The sequence below is a fragment of the Zootoca vivipara genome, chromosome 15 (assembly GCF_963506605.1).
Source record: "Zootoca vivipara chromosome 15, rZooViv1.1, whole genome shotgun sequence".
Classification (NCBI taxonomy): Eukaryota; Metazoa; Chordata; class Lepidosauria; order Squamata; family Lacertidae; genus Zootoca; species Zootoca vivipara.
In genome coordinates, this window is record NC_083290.1 from 22,385,129 (window position 1) to 22,412,201 (window position 27,073).

Here is a 27,073-nt window from a genome sequence, read left to right on the forward strand (position 1 = left end):
GTAGCGAAAAAGAAGGCAGCAGAAGTAGCACACACAGCTTATGATGAAACTCAGGCAGGCAATGTCAGTTGCAGAAGTCTGTAAGAATATTGTCCAGGCTGCCTAAACCAAACCAAACAAAACAAAACAACCCCTGCAGAAACCCTACTCGCCTTTAGACGTACATAGCAATGGGAAGGAACCTCCCTTTTCTGAAGAAGGGGGCGGTGGGGGGGGGGAGGTAGGGTGAAACAGAGCAGGAAAAAAAGGTTGTCAAATCCACCAAAAAGAGAAAATTGAGGATCAGCTTCTCTCTTTCTCTCTCTCTCTCCCTCTCCCTCCCTCTCTCCCTACACCACACTTCTGAGATGCCCAGAGTACTGAGAGGGCACCTCAGCTCCTATTACCGATGCAAAGTCATTGCTGTGCTGAATCATAAATTGCGGGTTGGTTTTCTTTCCTCAAAAAGCAAACAAAGCCACTTTGCGTTTGAAATAAGGCACTGGACTTCAGTCCCACACCACGAGACAAGTGAAAAAGCTCCAGGAGGAGACGGCTGAGGGGCTGTACGGAAAGGAGCCAGGAGTCGGCCTTCTTCCCCTCCTCATTCATTTCCTTTCTCATGGGAGGACCAATTTTAAAGGAACAGCTGCCTCCCGGTTTCTCCAGTGAACTCGCTGCTGCTGCTGCTGTTGCTGCTGCTGCTGTTGCGCACGCTACCAAAGGATAAGATGCAAATGGAAAAACAGAAAGCCGGCGAGATTAAGGAAGAATTCTGGACCAGGCCCAAAAGGATTTGGGAGTTAATAATAATCAGAATCAAATTCTCATGACCGGGATTAAACGACATTAAGAGTTTCTTCCAGCTGACTCCCCCTCCCCAATCCCATAACGATGATGCATGCCGCTCTCATCTAAAGTGCTTTCCCTGCCCCTCTCATCACCTCCTTCCCGGCATCCAGGGACCAAAGCTAAGGACCATCTTGACCATCAGGAAGGCTAATCCAGAAGGGTTTCCTTTAAGGCAGGAATGAGGATGCTGGGGTGATGAGATGAAAGCTCTGAGCAAAGTTTTAGAGAGGGTGGAAAGAACAGCTGGAAGGCTACTGCTCCATGGGGGAGGGGGCGTTATTCCGAGCCCCCTGCTTCGGCCATCAATTCCTGTGCTATTCCTGGGATTTTTCTTTTCCCCTCCAGCAAATAGGTGGTGGGATGAGACATGTCACAGACCAGCCAGGTGCCTCTTTTGCTGCTCACTCATCACCTCCTGCTTGCTGACTCATTCAGGAGACAGGCTTTCCTTCCACTCCAATCAGCCAATCAGCACAAAGTTGGCTATTTTCCCACTCCACCTCCCAGGACACAGGACTAAGGGGGTTAGCGCCTGTGTTCAAGAGATGTCCCTCCCAAACGTTACTCAGCATGATATATCGAAAGGAGGTTTAATACGTTTCATAGGGAGGAAAGCTGGGCAGAGGAATTTGCTGCTTAAGGAAAATGCAAAAAGTTTGGAAACCTTTTTATAAACTGCCCAATCCAATGTGCTAGAAAATAGCTACCTGGGAATACAACTGTGGTGGATTAAAGCAACTTCATACATTGTCACACACACACACCCATTCCCTCCTTTTATTTACAAAATAAATTTATTTACAAAAGCTTGTGTCAAAGGCTGGTGTTGAACAGGACAGTTTTTCATAACAGATATCACTTCATTAAACCTATTATTAAAAGAAGAAGAAAAGGACTCCTTCTAGGCTAGTCCTTCTAGTATGATATGGTCAAACAAGCAGCTGCAAATAGTATAATTGCAAGTGGCTTAGATATTAAGTCCATATTCAGCCCACTGATAAAATACAAAATTTGGGGTCTAACGTCACCAGTACACCTATTATTATTTTTTTAAAATTCCTTCCTCACCTCTTCCCAAAACTTGTTCACACGTTTACCTCCCCCAATTTCGGTGTCTTCATGCCCACTTTGTGTGGGGCTTTCTTGCCTATTGCAGCTGCAGCTGAGGAGAATTACTGTGTGGTCAACTGGATATGTGAACTCGCCCTGTAATTCTATTTTATTTTTAGTTCTCCATGCTACTCCCAGCATGCACTGGGGCATTGGAAGGGGCATCTTCTCTCCACTATTACACCCTTTTCTGGCGTCCGCAACTGGATCACGGCAAACGGAGATAAACTCCCAGAAAAGGAGTGTGGTGGTCCTCTAACCATTTTTATTATGCACACTTGCTTTTCATAGCTGCCAAGTTCTCCCTTTTTTTAAGGGAAATTCCATTATGCTTAATAGGCTTCCTCGCGAGAAAAGGGAAAACTTGGCAACTATGTTGCTTTTTTAACTGCTCGTTTCAATCTATGTTTCCATAAATTCTATGTCTAGTTGTCCTTAAGGTTTGGTTTCATTGGTATTATCCTGTGTATGACTTTTATTGTCTTATTGCCTTTTATTGTCTTAAACCGCTTGGAGGTTTTTGCTGATTCAGTAGTATATGAATAATGTTAATAAACAGATAAGAAGACAAACATGGTGGTGAGCAGCAAAATGATGACCACATTTATAACTGGAGAGGAGAGACAGCAAGTGTTCATTGGCTGGGATGCGCACCTGAATACATCACTCATTCCTTTTGCAAAGGGCATATTCAGAATACATGTAAACTGCAGTTTTTCCTTCCTTCCTGACCCTTTTTTTCAGGGGTTCAGAGACTTCTCAAGGGACCCTAGCAGCTGATGATATGCCACATAAACGCTGCCAATAAAAATAATCAGAAGCCCTTCTCTTGCTCCCCCACCCACACACTCCTTTAATGTCAGAAGGGGTGTAATTAACTAAGGCCACAATCACACCATCCATTCAAAGCACTATTATGCCATTTTAGCCAATCATGGCTTTCCACAAAGAATTCTGGGAGCTGTAGTTTGTTAAGGGTCCTGAAAGTTGTTAGCAGACCCCTGTTCCCCTCCCCCTACCGTTCTCAGAGTTCCCCATAGAGAGGGATTGCTCTGGGAACTGTAGATCTCTAAAGGGACCCCTGACCATTAGGTCCAGTCGTGACCAACTCTGGGGTTGTGGCACTCATCTCACATTATTGGCTGAGGGAGCCAGCATACAGCTTCCAGGTCATGTGCCCAGCATGACAAAGCTGCTTCTGGCGAACCAGAGCAGCACACAGAAATGCTGTTTACCTTCCCGCCAGAGCAGTACCTATTTATCTCCTTGCACTTTGACATGCTTTCAAACTGCTAGGTTGGCAGGAGCTGGGACCGAGCAACGGGAGCTCACCCCGTTGCGAGGATTCGAACCGCCGACCTTCTGATTGGCAAGCCCTAGGCTCTGTGGTTTAACCCACAGCGCCACCTGCATCCCAGGTGTAGGTCTCCTAGGAGTCTCCTAACAATTCTCAGCACTCCTAACAAAATGCATTTCCCCAAATTCTTTGGGGGAGCCCATGACTGTTTAAAGTGGTAGCATAGTGCTTTTGATGTATGGTATGAAGGTGGCCTATATCACATCGACTTTCATGACTTCTCTTTTCCATGGCAAGAGTGTGACCTTAACATTCTGAAAATCCACCAAGTTATTCAAGGAACTGGCGGTTAGGTAAAATCAACAGGTGGACTGAAATGACACAACAGTCTGTTACATGCCTCTGAACAAGCAGGCAGAGGCTTGAATCTCTGCCCTCCTCAAAGGGCTTCCAAAAGGATTCACGTGTCCATCAGGGAAAGTTGAAAAATGGTAGTGCTAATCCCTTCCTCCAACAACATCTATAGGACCTTCTGGCATGTGCACTCATGGATGAAGACATACACTTATCTTCCACGCTCATTACATTTTGGCATTCAATGGGGAGTAAGTTTCCCTGGTACACCTTAAAAATGTGACAGCTATGCTAGGGAGCCCATCAGGGTCCCCCCCCCCCCCCCGGGAAGAGCGATTCTCCCACTGTTTGCCTTTAACGTTTTTTTAAAAAAAAGCCTTCTCCTTTCACAACCTGCTTTACATCCTCTGTTTTGCTTGCCCTAACAAATGCAGTTAGTCACTTGTCATTTGAGGGAGATCAGGGGGTGGCAGTGGATTGCTCAAGGCCATGTACTGAATTTAGAACAGATGTGATACTTGACATTAGCAGCACATTGTTAAACTATGGAACTTCCATGTTTCTCCGAAAATAAGACACCGTCTTATAGTTATTTTTTCCTCAAAAACAACAAAAAACAACAAAACTATGGCTTATTTTCAGGGGATGTCTTAATTTCTTCTTCTTCTTCTTCTTCTTCCTCCTCCTCCTCCTCCTCCTCCTGCCGTAGCTGGCATTGCTGCTGCGCCTATCACTATGTCTTATTTTCGGGGTATGGCTTATATTCCTTGAATGCTTAAAAATCCTGCTATGGCTTTTTTTATGACTACGTCTTAAAATAGGGGAAACAGGGTTGCTGCAGCAGGAAGCAGTGATGGCCACCAAGCTAAATGGCTTTAAAAGAGGATTGGAGGAGAGGGCTGTTGATGACTACTCTGCCCCGCAGTTTGAGGCAGCAATGCTTCTGAACATTAGTTACTGGTTACCACAAGAGGTGATAATGCTTTTGTGCTCAGGTCCCACAGGCCCACAGGTGGTCACTGTGAAACTGGGTTGCTGCACTAGATGGGCCATTGACCTGATCCAGCAGACTCTTCTTATGCTTTTAGTATAACTTTTAGGTCCAGTTTTCCTTCTTGACTGAACTACATCAGCTCTCCTACAGCCAGAAGTGCCCTGCAAGGGAGGAGGAGCCTGAATAAGATAATTAACAAAGCAGGGGTGCCGGAGCCATGGTTCTGCTGGTGTTGATTCAGTCCAACTCCCATCAGCCCCAGTCAGCATGGCAAATTGTTGATGAGCCAATGAGAATAGTCATCCAGCAACATCTGGAAGGCCACAAGTTAGCCACCCCTACAGTAAAGGTAAAGGTAAAGGTAAAGGACCTCAGCCACAGACATCTCTGGGGTTGCAGTGCTCATCTCGCTTTGCTGGCCGAGGGAGCTGACATTTGTCCACAAACAGTTTTTCCAGATCATGTGGCCAGCATGACTAAGCTGCTTCTGGTGCAACAGAACACCTAAACCAGAGCAGCGCACAGAAACACTGTTTACCTTCCTGCCGGAGTGGTACCTATTTCTCTACTTGCACTTTTTTCTTTTTTCTTTTTCTTTCTTTTTCTTTTTTGGCGTGCTTTCAGACTGCTAGGTTGCCAGGAGCTGGGACTGAGGAATGGGAGCGCACCCCATCGCGGGGATTCGAACCGCCAACCTTCTGATCGGCAAGCCCAAGAGGCTCGGTGGTTTAGACCACAGCACCATCCGCATCACCCCTAAAGTAAGGTAGTACAATTACCCCCCTTATTTCAAGTGAAGGGAAAGCTGAGGGGAAATGGCTCACCTAACTAAAGACACCTACTGAATTTGTGGCAGGGGGAAATTTGAACCTGGGACTCTCTAGCATACATCTCTAAACCATGGCAACCCAGGTCCAAATCTGTAAATCAGGAATCACATGAGTTATTCCCAGACCCAGCTCTAGGGGTAGTCTCGGTGGCGCGGGGCGCCAGGGCACTGGGCTGGCGGGAGGGTGCTGCGCGGCAAAGCTGCGCGGAAGCCATGCTGCGTGCTGCACCCGCCCACTAGGGCAGGGGCCCCAGAGCGATCTCCGCGCCAGGGCGCCCAACCAGCTTGAGACGGCCCTGGTTATTCCCACAGTTTCACTATGGTAATGATGATGATAATGGTGAATAACAATGATATTCTGTGCCAACAGTGTTGTGCAAATATTTAGCTAATTCGGGAATTCTACTTATAAAGACAAATCTGCAGGTAACAGCAGCAAAGGACCAGTCAGTGCCTGTTCTTTGACAGGATGTTTAATCACATTCCACTTAATCACATTCCCACTTATCAGACCCAGAGATGTGAATAGTATTAATTTCATTTATATAGTCTGCACCACCCCCACCACCTATGAAAAGAAAATAATGCTTAGGTCACTTCACAACAAAATAATACAAGAAAACAAAAAATAATATAGAGCAAATTTAAAAACAGAGAAAGAGAAACTGTAGAGAAGGTAGGAAATGACAGTAAGGTCCTTTATAAGCATTTGGAGAAGAGAAAGATAGTTTGGAGCACTTCTGAACTCTGAAAGGAGAGGAATACAGATCTTTTAGTCTGGAGATCTGAACAGAGAGACTTCTAAATTGAGGGAATAAAACACAGAGAGCTACTTTATCATGCAGCACGTAGAAAAGCTAAGAGGAGACGTGACAGAAGTGTGGGGATAATGCATCGCGTAGACAAAGTGGACAAGGAAACATTTTTCTCCCTCTCTCATAACACTAGAACTCAGGGTCATTCAGTGAAGCCGATTCAGGACAGAAAAAAGAAAGGACTTATTCATACAGTGCCTAGTTAAACCACAGGAAGCAGTGGTGGCCACCAACTTGGGTGTCTTTAAATGCAAATTAGACAAATTCATTCAAGGCTATCAATGGCTACTAACCACGATGGCTGTGCTCTGCCTCCGTGATTAGAGGCAGCAATACCAGTTGCTGGAATAACAGGAGAGGGCTCTAATGTTTGGGTTCTGCTTGTGGTTTCTCCAAAGACATCTGTTTGGCCATTTGAGAACAGGATGCTGGACTAGAAAGACCACTATGCTCATACTGCCCTTATGCTTCTATCTTCTATGGACTGTCACCAGGTCTGGTGTACGGGTAGGGAAGGAGGAGGAGGAGGAGGAGGAGGAGGAGGAGGAGGAGGAGGAGGAGAAGGAGAAGGAGAAGGAGAAGAAGAAGAAGAAGAAGAAGAAGAAGAAGAAGAAGAAGAGGAGGAGGAGGAGGAGGAGGAGGAGGAGGAGGAGGAGGAGGAGGAGGAGGAGGAGGAGGAGGAGGAGGAGGAGGAGGCAGGCAGGCAGGCAGGCAGGCAGGCAGGCAGGCAAGCAGGGATATGGGATAATCTGAGATGAGATAATACAGAGGTGGCATGGCCTAATTCTGCGAGAGGCCAAAGTTCCAGAGATAGGTGCAGCCTTTCTTCTTCATGACATTTTCAAGGGCTTTCAGGTGGATATTGAGAATGGGATGCCAGGTGTAGAACGCTCTGAGCTAGGAAGAGAAAGGGAGGCATTCATCTTTTTCTGTCCTCTTGTCAGAAACCCTGCATTCCTCCCCGATGCCTGCAACAGGCTTCTGAGGCTTCCTGCTATAATTAACATCCCACCTCTGCTGCCTTAGAGGAGGAACAATGCTGGCGTCAGAAGAACAAGGAGCAGATGATCTCACAACTGTACCAGGTGTGCTGAGGGCAGCAAAGCAAGGACTTTGGGAAAACCTGCTCCTTGGGAGGTGGACACAAGATGGGCTTCAGGCTTTGCTCACACGATTCAGATCCCTACAGCCAATAACCTAAAGAACTCAAACCTATGACCCCCCATCCACAGTCCTAACACTAGCATTGAAATCTTTCTTGGCGTCAAGTCGGATACTGTCCGTAGTCCACACAAGCAAAACCTGATTTATTGACCTGAAACGAGTTGCTTGTTCAGCATGCTGAGAGTTGTTTGGAGACCCCTGTTTCCCTCGCAGAGCTATAATTCCTAGAGTTCCCTGGGAAGAGGGACTGACCATTAAACCACTCTGAGAATTGTAGCTACGGGAGGGAAATAGAAAGGCCTCCTAACAACTCTCAGCATCCTTAACAAACTACAGCTCCCAGAATCCTTTGGGGAAAGCTATGGCAGTTTAAAGTGGCACCATGGCACTTTAAATGGATGGCGCGAATGTGGCCTTCATGAGCAGGAAGAATGCTGCAGCATCACTGAGCCACAAAGGAGGGAAGATGTAAGGATCACCATACAACAAGATATGGAACTACTAAGGTTTGGACGTGAATTCTAACATTTTCAGATATGAGAAGAAAAATAATCTGCAGCCCACATTCCACTTCTGAGTGACTCAACATCCACTTTACTTGTCTTTTAGATATGTGAGTGCTGGATAATGTCCCCGTTTGCAGAAAGAATTGCATTAGCAATCCAAGTAGTTAAGACAGAGGTTTTCAACCTTTTTAAAGTCCAAGGCTCCCTTGACCAACTACATTTTTTTCTGTGGCGCCCCTGTGGGGCTCAGGAGCCCAGTGATGCCGCCCCTTGCCTGCAGCGCTGGCAACCTCTCACCCATTTTCTAACACCCTCCCTTGTGGAGTGTTCCCTCAGCCTCCGCCCTTCTCCCCTCTCCTTGGGAGTCTTCTGGGAAGCCACTGCTGACACCCCGGTCTCTGAGCTGCCCCCTCTTCCCCCAAGAGAGCTGCCTCCTCACACTGCCCCACAGGGGCCAGGGAAGCACCCCCTGGCCAGCCCCAGAGGCCCCATTTGGTTTGGGGAGCTTGTAGCCAGGGCTGCTGCAACAAACAGCTGTGCAAGCCTTTGGGAGGCAGAGATGCAAGAGGGCATCAGAGGAGGGAGGGAGGGAAAGAGGGACAGAGGCCAATGTTGCCCCGACACCCCTATCATTCAAGGTACCCCAGGGTGCCACGGCACACTGGTTGAAAACCTGAGATAAGACACTGAATGCATGTCTGAATACAAAAGAGCAGGGAGCTCTTTCAAGCATTGAAAGGCAGGATCATTTCATATGTTACTTTTTTCCACATTAAAAAAGCTCTTCCGCTGAGCGGCAGCTCAGTTATTTACTTTTGCCCTCTCTAAACATTTTTGCAGGGAATGCTCTTTGCTTTCTTGGCAGGAAATAGGAATGCATTTGTTTTTTAATACTTTTGAAATATTATGATTTTGCTTTGAATTCTAATCATTTGTATCGCTTGCATTTGTATTATTGTATATTTGCATTGATTTGTTTACTCTTCTTGAGCCACATTGAGCATCTTTGGTGGGGGGCAGGGCTGAAAGGCAGCATATAAATAAAAACAGACAAGATATATACTGAGGAGATGCCTATGTAGGAAAACCTTATCCAACAATATCTACAGAATGAAGCACAAGTGCTTATCTCCCTGCAAGTAAACAAGAACTGGGGAGTCAAGGCATATTTGTAAAGTGTTCACCGACTTAAAATAGACTGGATGAAAGCAAGTGAGCTGTGCCACAGAGTGCTTCATGTAAATCACGGGGGACTATTAAGCTGATACTACAAATATTCTTTCTTTAAAAAGAGAGAGTAAAAATTCCTTTTAACCCACCCACCTTCAAGATCAGCATTTTCTCCCTTTTTGTGACATACACTGATCAACTCCCCATCACCTTTCATTCACTCCTTGCACCTTACACTTTTCCTATCCCACAAATCCAGTTTTCCTCATTCTCCATCTCTCTATTTCTCCACTTTTCTGTGCATATAGATAAAGGTAATAATAATAATAATAATAATAATAATAATAATAATAATAATAATAATAATTTATTATTTATACCCCGCCCATCTGGCTGGGTTTCCCCAGCCACTCTGGGCGGCTTCTAACAGAAAAATGAAATAAAATCATCTATTAAACATTAAAAGCCTCCCTAAACAGGGCTGCCTTCAGGTGTCTTCTAAAAATCTGGTAGCTGTTTTTCTCTTTGACATCTGATGGGAGGGCATTCCACAGGGCAGGCGCCACCACCGAGAAGGCCCTCTGCCTGGTTCCCTGCAACTTGACTTCTCGCAACGAGGGAACTGCCAGAAGGCCCTCGGTACTGGACCTCAGTGTCTGGGCAGAACGATGGGGGTGGAGACGCTCCTTCAGGTAAAGGGACCCCTGACCATTAGGTCCAGTCGCGGATGACTCTGGGGTTGGGACGCTCATCTCGCTTTACTGGCCGAGGGAGCCGGTGTGCAGCTTCCAGGTTATGTGGCGAGCATGACTAAGCCACTTTTGGTGAATCAGAGCAGTGCATGGAAACACCGTTTACCTTCCTACTGGAGCGGTACCTATTTATCTACTTGCACTTGGACGTGCTTTCAAACTGCTAGGTTGGCAGGAGCAGGGACTGAGCAACAGGAGCTCACCCCATCACGGGGATTCGAACCGCCAACCTTCTGATTGGCAAGCCCTAGGCTCTGTGGTTTAGACCACAGCACCACCCGCATCCCAACTTCCGTGCATATATTTCTCCCTAATAACTACCTACAAATCTCAATTTCTGGCTTGGTGGAGCAAAGTTACTTGGTGGAGAAGCATGCATGTGAAACCAAGCCCAACGTTTTCAGCAGCATCTACATGATAATCAAACCATCTATTTGCAAATCTTGAATCAATAAAGCTATGGCCAATTTTAAATCCCAGGACGTTGTCTTGTCCACTTTGCACACATTCATAGAATAAGCCTTGCTCCCTGGAGCACGGTCACTGTGAGTGGGTCTGCAAACACTTATGCTCCACAACAACATATTGGTTTTTCATCTCCTTCCTGCTTCTGGTCTACCTGGAAAACCTGCTATGGGTCCTTGGTTTATCGCCTTTATTGGCATCCTTGCTATCATGTAAGAGAAGGTACTTATTTCTATTTTGTATATAATATGGGCCCTGAGAAAGATCACACAAATATGCTTGAATTAGGACAACAATCTAGACTGCTGAGTTCCAGCCTAGCATTTTCCATTTAAGAGGAATTATCATCTTATACTAATAGAAAACTCATTCCTTCTCTGAAGGCTGATCGTTTTGAAGCCAAATGGTACCAGTCCCATGCAGACGAGGGAGTATCAACAGGGTTTGGAGGCCCCAAATTTTGCAGAAGTGAAAAAAGCAAATCTTAATGGGTGTGGGAAATGAAGGAAGCAACCCCCCCCAAAAAAAATGGGCCAACAAGGACTGATAAAGCTCAGTGGTATATTCCACACTACAATATTTTGTTGCAGCTGGGTTCCACTGGTTGCTCCTTTGTTTTGACCCCCTGGGACATTGAACCCAGATGCACAATTTACGGAATTGACTGCCACAGGGTGGTGCTGAGGACTGCTAGCTTAGATGGCTTTTTCAAAAGGGCTAAATTTGTGGTGAAGAGGCTGATCAACAGCTATTTGCTACATGGAGCCTCCACGCTAAAAAGCAGGGCACCTCCGAATACCAGATGTTGGGGAGATGCAACAGGAAAGGCTCTTGTTTTGTGGCCTACACTGCTGGGGGTTGGACAAGATGATCCTCAGGATCCCTTCCATATGATCGTATGATTATATGGGCTTCCTAGAGGCAACTGGTAGAGAAGGACCCTCAGTCTGATCCAGTAGGGCTCTTTTCTGGTTCTCACACTCACACAACCACACACTGCCCATGCAGGCATGCAGGTGAACAAAGGTATACACACATTTAAACACAACCCCATCTCTCACCCCCGCCCCCACCCCCAGGATACTTACATGACTCTGAGCAAGGAGAGCTTTTTCCTCAGGAAAGTTATACGGAAATGGCAGGCCTGCCTCGCAGCTATACTGGAGGCGACCTCCTTGGGATGGAGGTTCTGGACCATGGCTGTGCTTTGCAGTGCAACAGCCAACTCAGGTGCCTGCAGCCCATAGAAAAACTGGAGCCAACAGCCCAGCAAAGCTTCTAGTCCCGATGGAGGAGTGGGTCCAGAGTCCAACCCAAAGAGGCTGGTCCAAAAAAGCAGTGCGTGGATTCAAAGCTTGGAGCGAGCATGTGTTTGTCCGTTCTCTCTGCTTTGCCACATTTCTAACAAGTTAACTCAGACCGCAACATCATTTTGTGCTCCTTGCATCGAGGACGAGCAGGCGAAGGAAGATGTCACCGGACTTTGCAAGCTCAACCACTTCCCAAAATAACCTCCACTTTGCTGTCATGCCCGAAACACCATCTCAACAGTGGCTGGAAACCTTGCTTGAATATTTACATTCAGCCTCTCGTTGCTTCTGTTCCTCCTCTGAGCCCTGCTGGAGTGCCTTCGATTCGGTCCTCACCAGCTTCCTGGCTCCGTGTGGCTATCTAGATGTGGGCAGGTCCTCTCTGTCCCAATTCTCAAGAAACAAAAACAGCCTTGCCTACACAGCTCCACCTGTAATTGATGTCAGATGTGCTGCAGGGAGGGGCAAAGCTTTCGCTTCTCAAATCCCAGCACAGCACCTGAGAAAATTGATTCCCCCGAGGGGCACAAACTTTCCCCTCTTGCTACCATCAGCAAACAAAAGTAGCAATGCAAGCACCTGAGCAGCACACGCAGGTGTCTTTGAAAGCACCAAGGCCCTACCAAGAATGTGGATGCATGTGCAAACCTGCATGAGAACAACCCAGGTAAGAAAGGTCCAGGAGCATCTCAGGGATGACTGTCCACTCTTTGGTACCACATTGATTCCCAGAACTGAGAAGATTGCATTTGAAGCGCACCTGGAATCTTAATCTTTTAAGCGGTGGCATAGTGTAAAATTCAGAAGTCCAGAGTCATAGAATCATGCAAATGTTTAGAGTTGGTAGGTGCCGCCCACCCCACAAGGGTCATCTAGTCCAACCCACTCCCCAGCAATCCCTATCAGATGGCCCCCCAACTCCTGTTTAATACCTCCAATGAAAGAGAGTCCACCTTCCTAGACAGATCATTCCACCATTGACCAGCTCTTTCCATCAGAAATTTCTTCCTACTATTAATCAGAATCTCCTTTCTTGTAATTTGAATCCACTAGTTTGGGTCCTACGATCTAGGTCTCTTTGTGATAGTAGCACAGCCATGCCCCCTCACAGCCATGCTTCTCAGATTATTCAACCTTCTAAGATTATACAATAATCTGGTAATTATACAAATATACAATATAATAATTAGGGATACATTGCAAAAATCAGTGCAGATTCTCATGGGTTGCCTTTCATCTAGATCAGGCATCCCCAAACTGCGGCCCTCCAGATGTTTTGGCCTACAACTCCCATGATCCCTAGCTAACAGGACCAGTGGTCAGGGATGATGGGAATTGTAGTCCAAAACATCTGGAGGGCCAAGTTTAGGGATTACTGTTTTGGTTCGTTATTTTGGTATATATTTTTGTGTCTTTATATTGTAAACCACCCTGTGATCTTCAGATGAAAGCCAGTATAGAAATTCAATAAACAAACAAACAAACAAACAAACAAATACTTATTTCGGAGTAACTTTAAAAAATTCTTGAAATGGTAGCGCCTTGTATTTCCTAAATGCTTAGCTTTTAGGAACCTACAGTTCCTAACCTACAGAGCCTACAGTGGCTTTAAGAACAACAACTCCCTTTTGTGTTGATTGGTGGGCTCTATGATGCCAGAGACAGGGACCCCGCAGTAACCCTGCTGTCAAATAGTAACAGGTCTTCAGCCCCAGACCACTACACCATTGCTTTTAAGAAATTTACAGAAAACAGTAAATAACCTCAAATACACACACGATACAAACTGTCACAGCAGTGCATCTAAGATTTTGTGACATGCTCTTGCTTAGAACCAGGAATTGTATCAAACACACAACCTCAATCCAAGACAGTAGCCTCATCAGAGATTTTTTTTTTGTAAGTTGCCCTTGATTCTGAAAAACGCTTAGCACTCACCAAGTTCCTTTCCTTTCCAAAAGCATCAACGTGGCTTCCCAGGGAGACGATATAGAAAAAGGCAACAACCATGCCACAATGTCAGCCTTGGTGCCCTGAGGTTTTCCTCCGCCATTCTCTGAAACCCCTTTTCCTTAGGATTTCCATGGCTGGCCACCACCATTCTGACATTTTTACATATTGGGGTCAGGGAAAATAGTGACAATGCCGTACTTCTTAATGAAAAAGTGCACTTGGTTTTATTCAGGAACACCACTGGTTCTCCTCCCACCAGCATTTTCCATAACATCTGGGAAATGGTGGCCATTTTCCAAGATGGCGACCAAACTGTTGGGTATAAAATTTTGCAATCTTTGGTGTGGTTTTTTCATCCAGTTCACTTTGTTTGTTAGGAAATAATTGGTTGTCACTCACTCCCCTCCAAACACTTTCAGCTCTCATGTTTCTTTGAAATCTGATTAGTTTATTAAGTTTTTCAACCCCAGAGTCCAAGAACAGACTGAAGGCAACTGATATTATTACTCTATCTCTGATGCTAAGGGGGGCTGGTTCTGATCAATACCTGAAAGGTATTGCCACATGGGAATCTCACAGGCATTACTCCAAACTCCTTGAGGAAGGTCAGGCTATAAATGGAGCTAATGATTTTAGAATTGCGAAAGTGAGCTAGATCTTAAAAAAAAAAGCACACATAAGAGATGCCACCCCAAAAGGGACTTGCCATGGCCTCAGCTCCCTCATTCTGTTCCTATCCTTCTTAGCCATGACTCATCTCTCTGGGAAACCTGGCTTGCTCTCTCCCACTCTCTTTCTACGCAATAAGGCTGGAAGCAAGCAAGATTTCCCTCTGACAAATTGGGTATGGTAGAAAGGAGTTGCTACCATATCTAGAAGTGAATGGCAATTGTCTGTTTTTGCATAAGAACATAGTAATTGATGCTTTTGAATTATGGTGCTGGAGGAGACTCTTGAGAGTCCCATGGACTGCAAGAAGATCAAACCTATCCATTCTGAAGGAAATCAGCCCTGAGTGCTCACTGGAAGGACAGATCCTGAAGCTGAGGCTCCAATACTTTGGCCACCTCATGAGAAAAGAAGACTCCCTGGAAAAGATTGAGGGCACTAGGAGAAGGGGACGACAGAGGATGAGATAGTTGGACAGTGTTCTCGAAGCTACCAACATGAGTCTGACCAAACTGCGGGAGGCAGTGGAAGACAGGAGTGCTTGGTGTGCTCTGGTCCATGGGGTCACAAAGAGTCGGATATGACTAAATGACTAAACAACAAAAATAGTAATTTAAGAAAAGCCTGCTTGATCAGGCTAGTGGACCATCTAGTCCAGTATCCTATACTGACAGTAGCCACCCAGATGCCTTTGAGAAACCCCCAAGTGGGACCTGAGCACAAGAGCACTCTCCTCTCTTGGTACAGTTGTACCTTGGATTAAGTACACAATTGGTTCTGGAAGTCTGTACTTAACCTGAAGCGTACTCAACCTGAAGCGAACTTTCCCATTGAAAGTAATGGAAAGTGGATTAATCCATTCCAGACGGGCCCGCGGAGTACTCAACCTGAAGCGTACTTAACCCGAAGTATGAGTGTAATTGGTTCTGGAAGTCTGTACTTAACCTGAAGCGTACTTAACCTGAAGCGAACTTTCCCATTGAAAGTAATGGAAAGTGGATTAATCCGTTCTAGACAGGTCCGCGGAGTACTTAAACTGAAAGTACTCAAACCGAAGCATACTTAAACTGAGGTATGACTGTACTGTATTCAGAAACATCAGTGCCGCGAAACATGAAGGCAGATCCTAGCCATTGGGGCTAGTAGTCATTGATAGCCTTAATTTGTCCAACCCTCTTTTAAAGCCATCCAAGTTAGTGGCCATTGCTTTCTCCTGTGGGAATGAGTTCCATAGTTTTTGGGATTACAGTGCCTTTCCTCTCAACTGGCAATTGTCCCTTTCTCAGGCCTTTCTCCTGATCCTGACCTACAGGACTTCCTTGTTGGGGCATACCACTGCTTGTTTGAGACAGTGGGAAGCAGCATGTTGGCCTGCAGTTCCTCTTGCTTCCATCAAAATGGATTGGGCAGCTTTCTGCAGGAGGGTAAGTTGAGGCACGGTGGCCCTTGTGTGGAGTTAGCTCTGGAATTTCAAGAGCAGAAGGCAACTTCTCCTCTGCCGTGTTCTTTTTTATTACCTCCAGGATCAACATTACTATGGAGGCATGAATGACTGCAGAGAAACATATGGAGGAAAATGTTAAGCTGTACTAAGCTACCAAAAGGTAATTCTCATCCATGCCCTCTCCTGGGTTATTAATTGGCCCTCAGGGGGATAAATTATTATGTTTAGAACATGACAAAGCCTCTCCAGCTTTTGCTTCCATCATCTTAGCTGCATCTACAAGTGAGGCATTAATAGAAATGTTCTGCATCTGAAGGAGACAAGGGAACAAAGACCCCATATAAAGAAAAACAAGGTGGGAACACACCCTCTTCCGTTGATTAAAAAAGAAAATGAGGCATCACCAACACTGATTTTCACCAGCAGGTGACTGTGGGATAAATATTATCTACCCACATGTTCTGAAGTCGTTAGCCAAGTTTTTCATTATTGTGACACAATAGAGAATGCAACCTTCAGACAGAGCTGGATATAACCTAGTGGTGGATAGAATCACATATTAGTGTGTGCTATACAATGGTTTTCCACATGGCTTCACTGTGTTGGGAAATAAGCCATTCGTTCAATCAAAGGCACTTTCCTCTGTAACCTTTAGGAGATGAGAGTTGCAGCAAAATGTCCTCCACCAACTACAGTGTACTATCATCAAATGGAGCTGGGCCATGGGGCAGGAGGAGAACCTACAGCAGGGCTTCTTCCATGTCAAGATCCCCTTGCAGAAACTGGTAATGTGATCTTCCAGGATCACCAAAGAAGCACATACTGTGATGATTCCCATACATACCTGCCAAGTTGCTGTCAGAGAAATAAGGGACCGGGCCGGAAATAGCAGACCGGAAGTAGCACTGCCGCCATTTTGGAACTGGGCGGAGCATGCTCAGAAGTGACTTTTGATACTGCTTTGCCCAGTTCCAAAATGGCCGCCACGCCAGAAGTTGCACTGCAGCCATTTTGGAACTGGGCAGAGCAGCATCAAAAGTCGCTTCTGAGCATGCTCCGCCCAGTTCCAAAATGGCCGCCGCGCCAGAATAAACCGGGGGAAAACAAAAAAAATCTGTTTTTTCAGCTAGGAACAGCTGGAAAAACGGGGATTTCCCAGGGAAAATGGGAGACTTGGCAGCTATGCTCCCATAGATAAATGCAATCATAGAAGATGTGTGTTTCAAGTCTTTAGACAGCAGGTATGGGGAACCTTTGGCACTCCAGATGTTGCTTAATGACAGCTCCCATCATCCCTGGCCATTGGCCATGCTTGCTAGGGCTGATGGGGAGTTGTTGTTCAGCAACATCCAGAGGACCTAAAGTTCCCCACACTTGCCTCGGTGGAAGTTAAATAAATGGGACAAGTGGCCACCTTGCAATATTCTGAGCGTGCGTGCTCAAAGCTGAGTGTCAGTCTGAGAGTTCAAAAACTGGAGAGGGTGAGAAAAGGTGGAAAGCAAGCAGAGGATGTGACAGAGAAAGGAACTGGAGGTTCAACACATCTCCAAGAAAGCAAACCCTAAGAAGACCTTAAACAAAGAATATTCCAAGGCTCCCAACCAGAGATCGACATCAGGATAAAGATTTCCTCTCTCTCCAGCATCTGATGACAGCTCCCCAGAGAGACTAGAGTTCAAAAAAGGGGGTTAGAGACTTAGATGAAGAAAATAAAATGAGTTTCATTTCCTATTCCACCATCATACATTTCCTTTGACCTAGAAGTGAATCTCTTTCCTACAGCCCCTTTAAGTCCCAACTTCTGGCCTGTTTCTGTATTTTCTAGAATTAAGTGCCACAGCAAACTCTAGTTGGCTTTGACCCTGAACCTACAACCCAAGTAGGGTTCTAAACTCTGATTCTGAAGGCTGTGGTTACAGAGTGTCGGCTGTTCCTGTGCAACCAATTAAGAACACCTACCAACAGAAAGGAGAGGGAAGTGGAAATACAATACATTTTGCTGGTCTCGCCAAAAAAACACACAAAGAAGGAGTCACATGCGTCACTTTCACAGTTTTGTCCTCTCCCCCCTCCCCACCCTCTTTTGTGCCAAGGCTGCAAGTTTGGAGTTGTAATAAATCAACCACAGAGAGCCAGAAACATATGAATCTAAATTTGTCCTCATATTGCATTTTCTTTCTTATCCTCCCTGCTCCTTCTTCAGCCGGGAAGGGAGACCACCTAAAAGTTTGATTTGGAACCAAGGCAAGATGAACAACTGATTAACATCCGACGGCAGAGATGAAGCGGCAGTTGAAGTGATGTCTAAGCTGACTAAAAGCCCCAAAGGCTAAAAATAAAGGGAAACTCCTCCACAACTTTCCCTTGCAAAGTATATGAAAAGCAGGGAGTGTGTGTCTCCCCCTGCCCCGAAAAAGCAACACCTGTGCCAGGAATCTATGTGCCAGGTGCTCCATTACTACAAAGACTGAAAAGCTTGGAGGATTCTGACCAAAGCTGAACAAATGCACAAGCAATAGGTTCAGGGAAAGTGATCAGAAGAGATCATGCAACAGAGGAAGAGCCTTAGAACTTGTAGGCTCTGGTCCAAGGAGAAGGTGCATAGATGCACTCTGCCTTTGGCAGCTGCATGGCATGCAGAAATCCATTAGGAAATATATTTTCATCACCAGGCTGCCTGAACCGTGATGGTGTACTAGCAGCTGGAAGTGTACAAGAAAAGTAAGTTAAGTACTGGTGCCCGAGGCGCCCTATGAACCAACTGACTATAGGTGAGGAGCACAGAATTTGTGAGGACCAACGCAGCCGGATCAATCAGGAGAATAGTAGTATGGAATATGGAATTTCAACTTGCATGATACATGCAGAAGCGGAGTTCACTCAGCGGCATTTCTGCTCCTATCAGCTGGTGCTACAGATCTCTCCTAACTGCAGCGGATGCATTAGCAGAACAGAATGAGGAACTTAGGTTCTTCATTCTGCTAGGTCAGGCCAATGGCCCACCTACAGTGGCCAATCAGATGCCTCTGGAAAGCCCACAAGCAAGACATAAAGGCAGTTAAACAAAAGTTTTCTTTTTGTGGCCTGTATTCCTACACAGCAACAAAACTATTATGGCAGACAAATCCTCCATCATATTTTGCTTCGTTTTTAAAATTATTTTGAAGATGTCTTTCCTTTCACAGAGTCAGATACGTCATGGACTGACACAGACCAAGTGACTGCATGCACGGCCGGTGCTAGGGTTTTTTGCACCCTAGGCAAGATCACCTTCTGGCGCCCCGCCCCCCCCCAAATAAAAAATAACATTAAAAATAGGAAAATAGAAAATAGAAAAAATAAAAATAGAAAATAGAAAAAAATAAAAAGTAGAAAAAATAAATATAAAATATAAAAATATAATATAATAAAAAACAGCTGAGAGGTGCGGCGAGGTGGCCCCAGGCTCACGCTCCCTGCGTGCCTCCGGAGCTTCACGCAGGGATCGCGAGACTGGGGCGGCTCCACTGCGGCTGTCAGCTGTTGAGTGGCTTCAGGCCGCTCTCCAGAGGCACGCGCGCACCTCAGAATAGCGGCCTGAAGCCGCTCAACAGGTGACAGGCGCAGTGGAGGCAGCCACAGGCAGCACCGGGGGGTGGGGGGCAGGCTGGCCAGCGCCCCCTCCATTTTGGCGCCCTAGGCAGCTGCCTAGTTCGCCTAAATGGACACGCTGGCCCTGACTGCATGTGACAAAGGCTGAAGCCACCAGATTGTTTCACCTCCTTCCCAGGTCACTCTTTCAGCATACGGTGAGGTCAGCCAAGCTGCAGTCCAAACATAACCACACATCCTTTTTATACCATATCCGACTGCAGTCCACATCCCCAATGTACACATACACATAGGTTTGTGCCACACATGTACAGAACAAGTTGTTTCCATTATCACACAGCATTATTAGCCGCTTGCCACAGACAACTCCCTGAAATTATCCGTTCTTTTCACAGGACAAAATGAGTTTGCACCATGTTTCAGACTTATCCTGGGTACCTTCCATAGTTAAGAGTCTCAGAATATAACCAGGCTTGATGTCGCTATATTTGCACAGTTAACAATATTTCACAGGCATTTGACATCTATACAATGGTTTCAGTCTGCAGCTGCTCCCCCGCCTCCTTTAGCTAGGGTTGACATTTTCAGATTTATGCTAAATAAAATATATACAGAAACGCCCCCCGCAACGATAATTGTCTTTGCTTGGGTAACTGACTTTGTACAAGGACATTCCATTACTGAAAGAAGAATGGGCAGCACACACACAGGAGAGATGCGGAATTTCCGGAAAATCTGAAGTCGTGGGGTGGGGTGGGGAACCAGTATTTTTAATGGTGGGAGGGGCATGGAAATTTCAAGAAACTTTGAAATACACGCAATATTTACTTTCTTATCAAAGCTAAACTCCTTTAGTACTTTGAGAATATGAAATGCATTGTACGTAACTTAGCACAGTGGTTCCCAAACTTCACCCCACCCCCCACGGACCATTTTAAAACTGCTGAGTGTTTTGGTGGGCTACTTCATGACTTTTCTGCCTGCTGTAGCCAGTGATTGAGGAAGGGGTGTGCAGGGTGGGTAGCCCGTCCTGGGTGTCATCACTGAGGAGGGTGACAAAATGAATTAAAAATTGGGCTCACAAAACTTTTAAGGAGTGATGTGGTGGCTTAGGCGCCTGCAGGTTCTGCGCTACCTGAAATGGCAGCGTGGGACTTGCGTCTGCCTACTGCCTCTACCTCAGCCACCCTACAGCTGAGGGGGAGGCAGAGGAGAAGCTCCAAGGCTCAGAGAGGTTCACTCAGCCCCCATGGGGATCTTGCCCCACCCCCATGGACGGATCACCCCACCCCATGGGTGGATCGCCCTGCCCCCTGCTTCAGGACACTCCCCCGCACCAAGCACCCAAGCGGCTAGCTACGTCGCTGGCTGTAGCAATAGTAGTTTCCTGTGCTAGACGTTGTATGATTTTTAATCCTCTCTTTATAGACACACTGCAGACCACCAAAATGAAGCTCACAAACTACAATTAATCTGCCCTGATTTGGCAGATTGAAATTTTGATCTTCTATGAAATTTAAAGGTTCAATGTTGTATATTGTTTCCGAGCACAATTCAAAGTGTTGGTGCTGACCTTTAAAGACCTAAACGGCCTCGGTCCAGTATACCCGAAGGAGCGTCTCCACCCCCACTATTCTGCCCGGACACTGAGGTCCAGCACCGAGGGCCCTCTGGCGGTTCCCTCACTGCGAGAAGCAAAGTTACAGGGAACCAGGCAGAGGGCCTTCCTAGTAGTGGCACCTGCCCTGTGGAACACCCTCCCACCAGATGTCAAGGAGAACAACAACTACCAGACATTTAGAAGACATCTGAAGGCAGCCCTGTTTAGGGAAGCTTTTAATGTTTAATAAATTATTGTATTTTAATATCCTGTTGGAAGCCGCCCAGAGTGGCTGGGGAAACCTAGCCAGATGGGCGGGATATAAATTATTATTATTATTATTATTATTATTATTATTATTATTCCCATATTGTCTGGGACTCAGCCTTGCTGAACTTAATTGTGAGTTACTTCTGAGCAGACATGCATAGGATTGCATTGCAAATGCCTTAAATTCTTTCAAGCAGTAATTGCAACTATGGCTTTTGCTAGAGGTGAAGCTGGGAACATACCTAAGCATATCTCAGCTTTTGCCATTGGGAAATTAGAATGAAGTAAAAGATGGAAATAAACCCATATACACACAGTAAGCAAAAGGAAGGCTTTATTATCTGGACTTGGAAAGTGTGCTCCAAATTCACATCATTCCACAACTAGTTCCACATGCTCAAGGAGGCTTTAGGTTTCCTGAACAGGAGCTACCGCAGCCACCCTCCTGGTCTCACACGGCCAATTTCTGCAGTCCCTCAAACCTGGCAGTAGGCACCACTGAGTTCTATTGGGTCTCACTGCAGCAGACATACAGAGAATTGCTCTGGGAGTGGAAATTTAAAAGCTGTTTGTGCTACAGCACATTAAAAAGCGGGGGGGGGGGGGGGGGAGAGAGAGAGATAGACACGTCCAAACCCTTGGACACATCTAAAGTAGTTATTTGCATCCTAGCCAGAATACCATGCAGCAGGAAAAGAAATTTGTATCAAAAGGAAAAGTGTCAAGAAACTTCAACTGATCCAAAATATGCCAGATAACTAGAGCCCTGTTTGATTAGCATTGGCTACCTGTTCATTTTCAGTCTCAAATGAAGGCGCTGGTTCTTACCTTTAAAATCCCAAATACCTTTGGACCTGTGTATCTTAAAGAACTCCTTCTCCTCCCACCCAATGCACTTTGTCCAACATTGGACGTCCTGCTTAGGACTCCCCATTGATAGGCAGGCGCAAGCAACAAGACTCTTTGGGTTGTGAGGCTGACACTTGTCATCATTACACACATTCCTTTGCACCGTTTCCCTGGAAATAAGCCTCCACTGAACTCACTGGGACTTGCTTTTGAGTCAACATGCAAAGAACTGGGACTTCCTAAATACACAGCATCCACTCTTGAGCCATGGGCCTTCCCTGCACTGAACAGCCATCATCATTTCCTCCAGTAACTTACCCGTTGTCACGCATTCGGGGGCTCAGGAATCGGGATGGGTCATCATCATGACTGCTCTGCTGGCTGCTCTGCTGGCTGCTGGAGAAACAAGCACAATATGAAGCACAAGCATTGTTGATTATTATTAAATTTATTGCCCACCCTTCAGCAGCAGGCCCCAGGGTGGGTTACAACAATTTAAAATACAGAATTTCAAAACAGCTGAAGTATATTACGCTCACAAGAACAGGGTATGGCTTGAAAACACACATCTCAGTAAGCAAGTGGGTTTTACAATGGGACTGATGATCTCAGTCAAAAGTAAAATTATTCTCAAAGGAATAAGCTTATAAAAAAATACACGTAAAAAAACTTTTTTCATTAAGTCAATCCAATTTCCATTCTAATAACCAATAAGAAATAGATCTGCATAACTCTTGTTTTTAACTTTATTTAAATGTCTAACCTAGTTGATAAGAGCTTTAGAAGGAATAAGGACTATCAACTGCGAAAGGGGTGGGCAATTTCCAGCATCCCACCCCATTACGTCGTCACTGTGCTTCCCCAAATCTTTTATTTGAATCCTCATATGCCTGTGATATATTTTTTACAAAGAAATCCCAGCCCCCGAGTTTGCGGACATATGCCCGACATTTCATTTTAGGGCAGTATGTTTGTAAGTAATCACAAGGCCAGTGAGAAATTATGAAACTGGTGGAAGAGAAATCTCAAATATTCTGCTCCCAAAATGTCCTTCAACTCTCACCTTCAACTCCAGGATTTTAAATAGTTCCAGCTGAATTTTATTGGACTGGGTTGGGTTTCAGTTCCGAACTGTTAATTTCGGTTTTGTTATCCAACTCCCCAAATAAGCTTGAAATCAGTGCTTGGCTCCAGAATAAATACTGAAATAATGGCCAATGCCATCACAAAGCCAATCCTGTAAAATGACCCCTACCAGGATTTACTCCACTGGTCCATCCAAATTAGTTTCATTCCAATGATAATAACTCTGTACTCTGTTCATGCGGCGGCATGAATGATAGAGCATCATTCACTAGCTCCTCAGCTCTTGAGGTACAGTATTTGTCTGGTTCATATGCAACAGTAAACTAAAGTATATCTCAGTGAGAATGAACAGGCATGCAGGTAATGAGACTGAAAATAACAGATGGTTCACACCTCCCTAGGTCATACTGCTACCACACTACACAGTTATGTGTCAGCCTGGCCTTGTGGTTTCCCTTGTTGCCAGCACATTCACGTCCACCACTGCATGCACTTATCCTTCAGCAATATTTCACTGTGATCACAAGGCGAAACTGAACATAGACTGGTAGTGGCCCCACTATGTACTCAGAAGCAATTTCCTGGTTGAATAATAAATAATGTTTCGAAGTACAATTTGGCAATGGCGCGACATTTCTCTTGCTGACACCTTACCCAGGCTACCTCCTAGTTCCAGAACAAACACTTCTGAACTGACAGACCAAAAAAGGCATCAACCCTGTGTTGAACAATCACTGTTTTCTGCATATCACTTTGTCCCAAATCCATCACTGCCCATATGACATAGGCACTGTATGACTGGACACCATCCAAGGAGATGGAAAACTTACAGCTTGGTCATTATTCTTGCTATTAGTCTCATTAACTGCCTTTATATCCCACCTGGACTCCAAGGACCTCAATGCAGCATACATAGATCTTCCCGGTCACGACATTTTATCATCACAGCAATCCTGTGAGGTAGGCTAAGCTGAGAGATTGTGAAATGCCACAAGCGAGCTTCATGACTAGGTGTGATGCGGCTGGGTTGCTTTCTCATGAGGAACGCGCGCCAAACTCTGTATCTGGTTTTTACAGAGCTTTATTACATACATATGTACAGGGCAGAGTATGTACAGGGCAGAGCATAAATGTCCATGACCGTTCAGTCTGAGTCAGAATCCAGAAGTGCCGCTCGGCAGGACTTCCTCCAGCAAAGCACCTTTGGTGCCCTAAATCTCCTCCTCTCCCCTCTACACTTCCCCCCCTACGTTGCTGAGGGGGTAGAGGGTGCAACCCCCTCCCCTCCAGAGCTGGACAACTGTTGGGCAGGTGCTTTAGTCACTGGCACCTCCCCTTCCGCAGCGCTCTGGTCCAAGCCCCCGGACCTTGCCTGTTGGCTCCTTGCACTCCCAGCATCCCCAAGCTCCTATGTCTTCATCCCTGGCTCTGCACCACCTTCCAAGCGATGCTGCGAACCGTCAGCATCCTGAGGCTCCTTCAGTTGAGAGAGCCCAGGCACCACCCTTCCTGGCTCTCTGCTGACCCCTGGTGGTCCCCTGACACTAGGTGTGGATTTGAACCCAGGTCTCCCTGAACTTAAGTCTAGCAACCCAAAAACAAAACCCTTTTCTCTTTTCTTTTCTTAAAATTGCTCTACACAGGGGTGTTCTTGTTTTTGCTTTTGCAAAATGTATCAAAGCAACGAACAGTAATTCAAAACAACAGAACCACACAAGAAATATACAGCATTAATAACAAAAAGTAAGTGAGCTAAGAATCAAGTTTAAGTGGGTGATATTTTTGTTGGAAAATTATAGACTCTGACCACAAGATGTCATACTTTGCTTTCCAGCTGCTGAAATCTTGTGCAGAACCTTCACTGGAGGCAAAAGGAAAGTAGTTTGAAGTTCCCTGCTGTTCCTGTTTCACACATTGCTCTCAGGACTACCTGGCCAACACTGCTCATTTCCTACTATATGTGTATATGTGTATATATACATATTTCCTACAAGCACTACCGTGTTTCTCATATTTTAAGGCATCCCCAAAAAATAAGCCATGACAGGATTTCTAAGGGTTGGTGAAAAATAAGACATACCCCGAAAATAAGCCATGTCGTGTAGCCCCGACCGAGCGAGAGGCGAAGGCGCGGGACCCAGCAGGAGCTCCCTGCCTGCTTCCCCGAGCCGTCGCGCATCGGGGGACAGAGCCGAAGATCGGCGGGCGCTCCTTGCTGGGCTTGACAAGCCCGGGAAACAGCGCCCGCCGATCTTCGGACCTGTGCTGTGTGACAGGCAGGGGTGGGGGGAAGCGGAGATCGTTCTCCGCTCTCCCCCCACCCCCTCCTGTCACCAAAGATCGGCGGGCGCTCCTTGCTGGGCTTGACAAGCCTGGCAAACAGCGCCCGCCGATCTTCGGACCTGTCCTGTGTGACAGGCGGGGGTGGGGGGGAAGCGGAGATCGTTCTCCGCTCTCCCCCCACCCCCGCCTGTCACCAAAGATCGGCGGGCGCTCCTTGCTGGGCTTGACAAGCCCGGCAAACAGCGCCCGCCGATCTTCGGACCTGTCCTGTGTGACAGGCAGGGGTGGGGGGAAGCGGAGATCGTTCTCCGCTCTCCCCCCACCCCCTCCTGTCACCAAAGATCGGCGGGCGCTCCTTGCTGGGCTTGACAAGCCTGGCAAACAGCGCCCGCCGATCTTCGGACCTGTCCTGTGTGACAGGCGGGGGTGGGGGGGAAGCGGAGATCGTTCTCCGCTCTCCCCCCACCCCCGCCTGTCACCAAAGATCGGCGGGCGCTCCTTGCTGGGCTTGACAAGCCCGGCAAACAGCGCCCGCCGATCTTCGGACCTGTCCTGTGTGACAGGCGGGGGTGGGGGGGAAGCGGAGATCGTTCTCCGCTCTCCCCCCACCCCCGCCTGTCACCAAAGATCGGCGGGCGCTGTTTGCTGGGCTTGACAAGCCCGGCAAACAGCGCCCGCCGATCTTCGGACCTGTCCTGTGTGACAGGCGGGGGTGGGGGGGAAGCGGAGATCGTTCTCCGCTCTCCCCCCACGCCCGCCTGTCACCAAAGATCGGCGGGCGCTCCTTGCTGGGCTTGACAAGACCGGCAAACAGCGCCCGCCGATCTTCGGACCTGTCCTGTGTGACAGGCGGGGGTGGGGGGAAGCGGAGATCGTTCTCCGCTCTCCCCCCACCCCCGCCTGTCACCAAAGATCGGCGGGCACTCCTTGCTGGGCTTGACAAGCCCGGCAAACAGCGCCCGCCGATCTTCGGACCTGTCCTGTGTGACAGGCGGGGGTGGGGGGGAAGCGGAGATCGTTCTCCGCTCTCCCCCCACCCCCGCCTGTCACCAAAGATCGGCGGGCGCTCCTTGCTGGGCTTGACAAGACCGGCAAACAGCGCCCGCCGATCTTCGGACCTGTCCTGTGTGACAGGCGGGGGTGGGGGGGAAGCGGAGATCGTTCTCCGCTCTCCCCCCACCCCCGCCTGTCACCAAAGATCGGCGGGCGCTGTTTGCTGGGCTTGACAAGCCCGGCAAACAGCGCCCGCCGATCTTCGGACCTGTCCTGTGTGACAGGCGGGGGTGGGGGGGAAGCGGAGATCGTTCTCCGCTCTCCCCCCACCCCCGCCTGTCACCAAAGATCGGCGGGCGCTCCTTGCTGGGCTTGACAAGCCCGGCAAACAGCGCCCGCCGATCTTCGGACCTGTCCTGTGTGACAGGCGGGGGTGGGGGGGAAGCGGAGATCGTTCTCCGCTCTCCCCCCACCCCTGCCTGTCACCAAAGATCGGCGGGCGCTCCTTGCTGGGCTTGACAAGCCCGGCAAACAGCGCCCGTCGATCTTCGGACCTGTCCTGTGTGACAGGCGGGGGTGGGGGGGAAGCGGAGATCGTGCTCCGCTCTCCCCCCACCCCCGCCTGTCACCAAAGATCGGCGGGCGCTGTTTGCTGGGCTTGACAAGCCCGGCAAACAGCGCCCGCCGATCTTCGGACCTGTGCTGTGTGACAGGCAGGGGTGGGGGGAAGCGGAGATC

At 47.3% G+C, this 27,073-nt stretch overlaps 1 protein-coding gene across 10 annotated transcripts in view; it reads right to left on the reverse strand.

The window, feature by feature from the left end:
- Window positions 1-27,073, reverse strand: part of GRAMD1B (GRAM domain containing 1B) — a 163,685-nt gene that overhangs the window by 118,757 nt on the left and 17,855 nt on the right. For 8 of the 10 annotated variants that reach the window (XM_060268295.1, XM_035138799.2, XM_060268290.1 and 5 more), the window contains one exon: window positions 22,292-22,369. In XM_060268295.1, coding sequence (XP_060124278.1) covers window positions 22,292-22,369 — 78 coding nt within the window. The remainder of the gene's footprint in view (window positions 1-22,291; window positions 22,370-27,073) is intronic. The other 2 variants (XM_060268296.1, XM_060268291.1) reach the window with 1 other exon arrangement.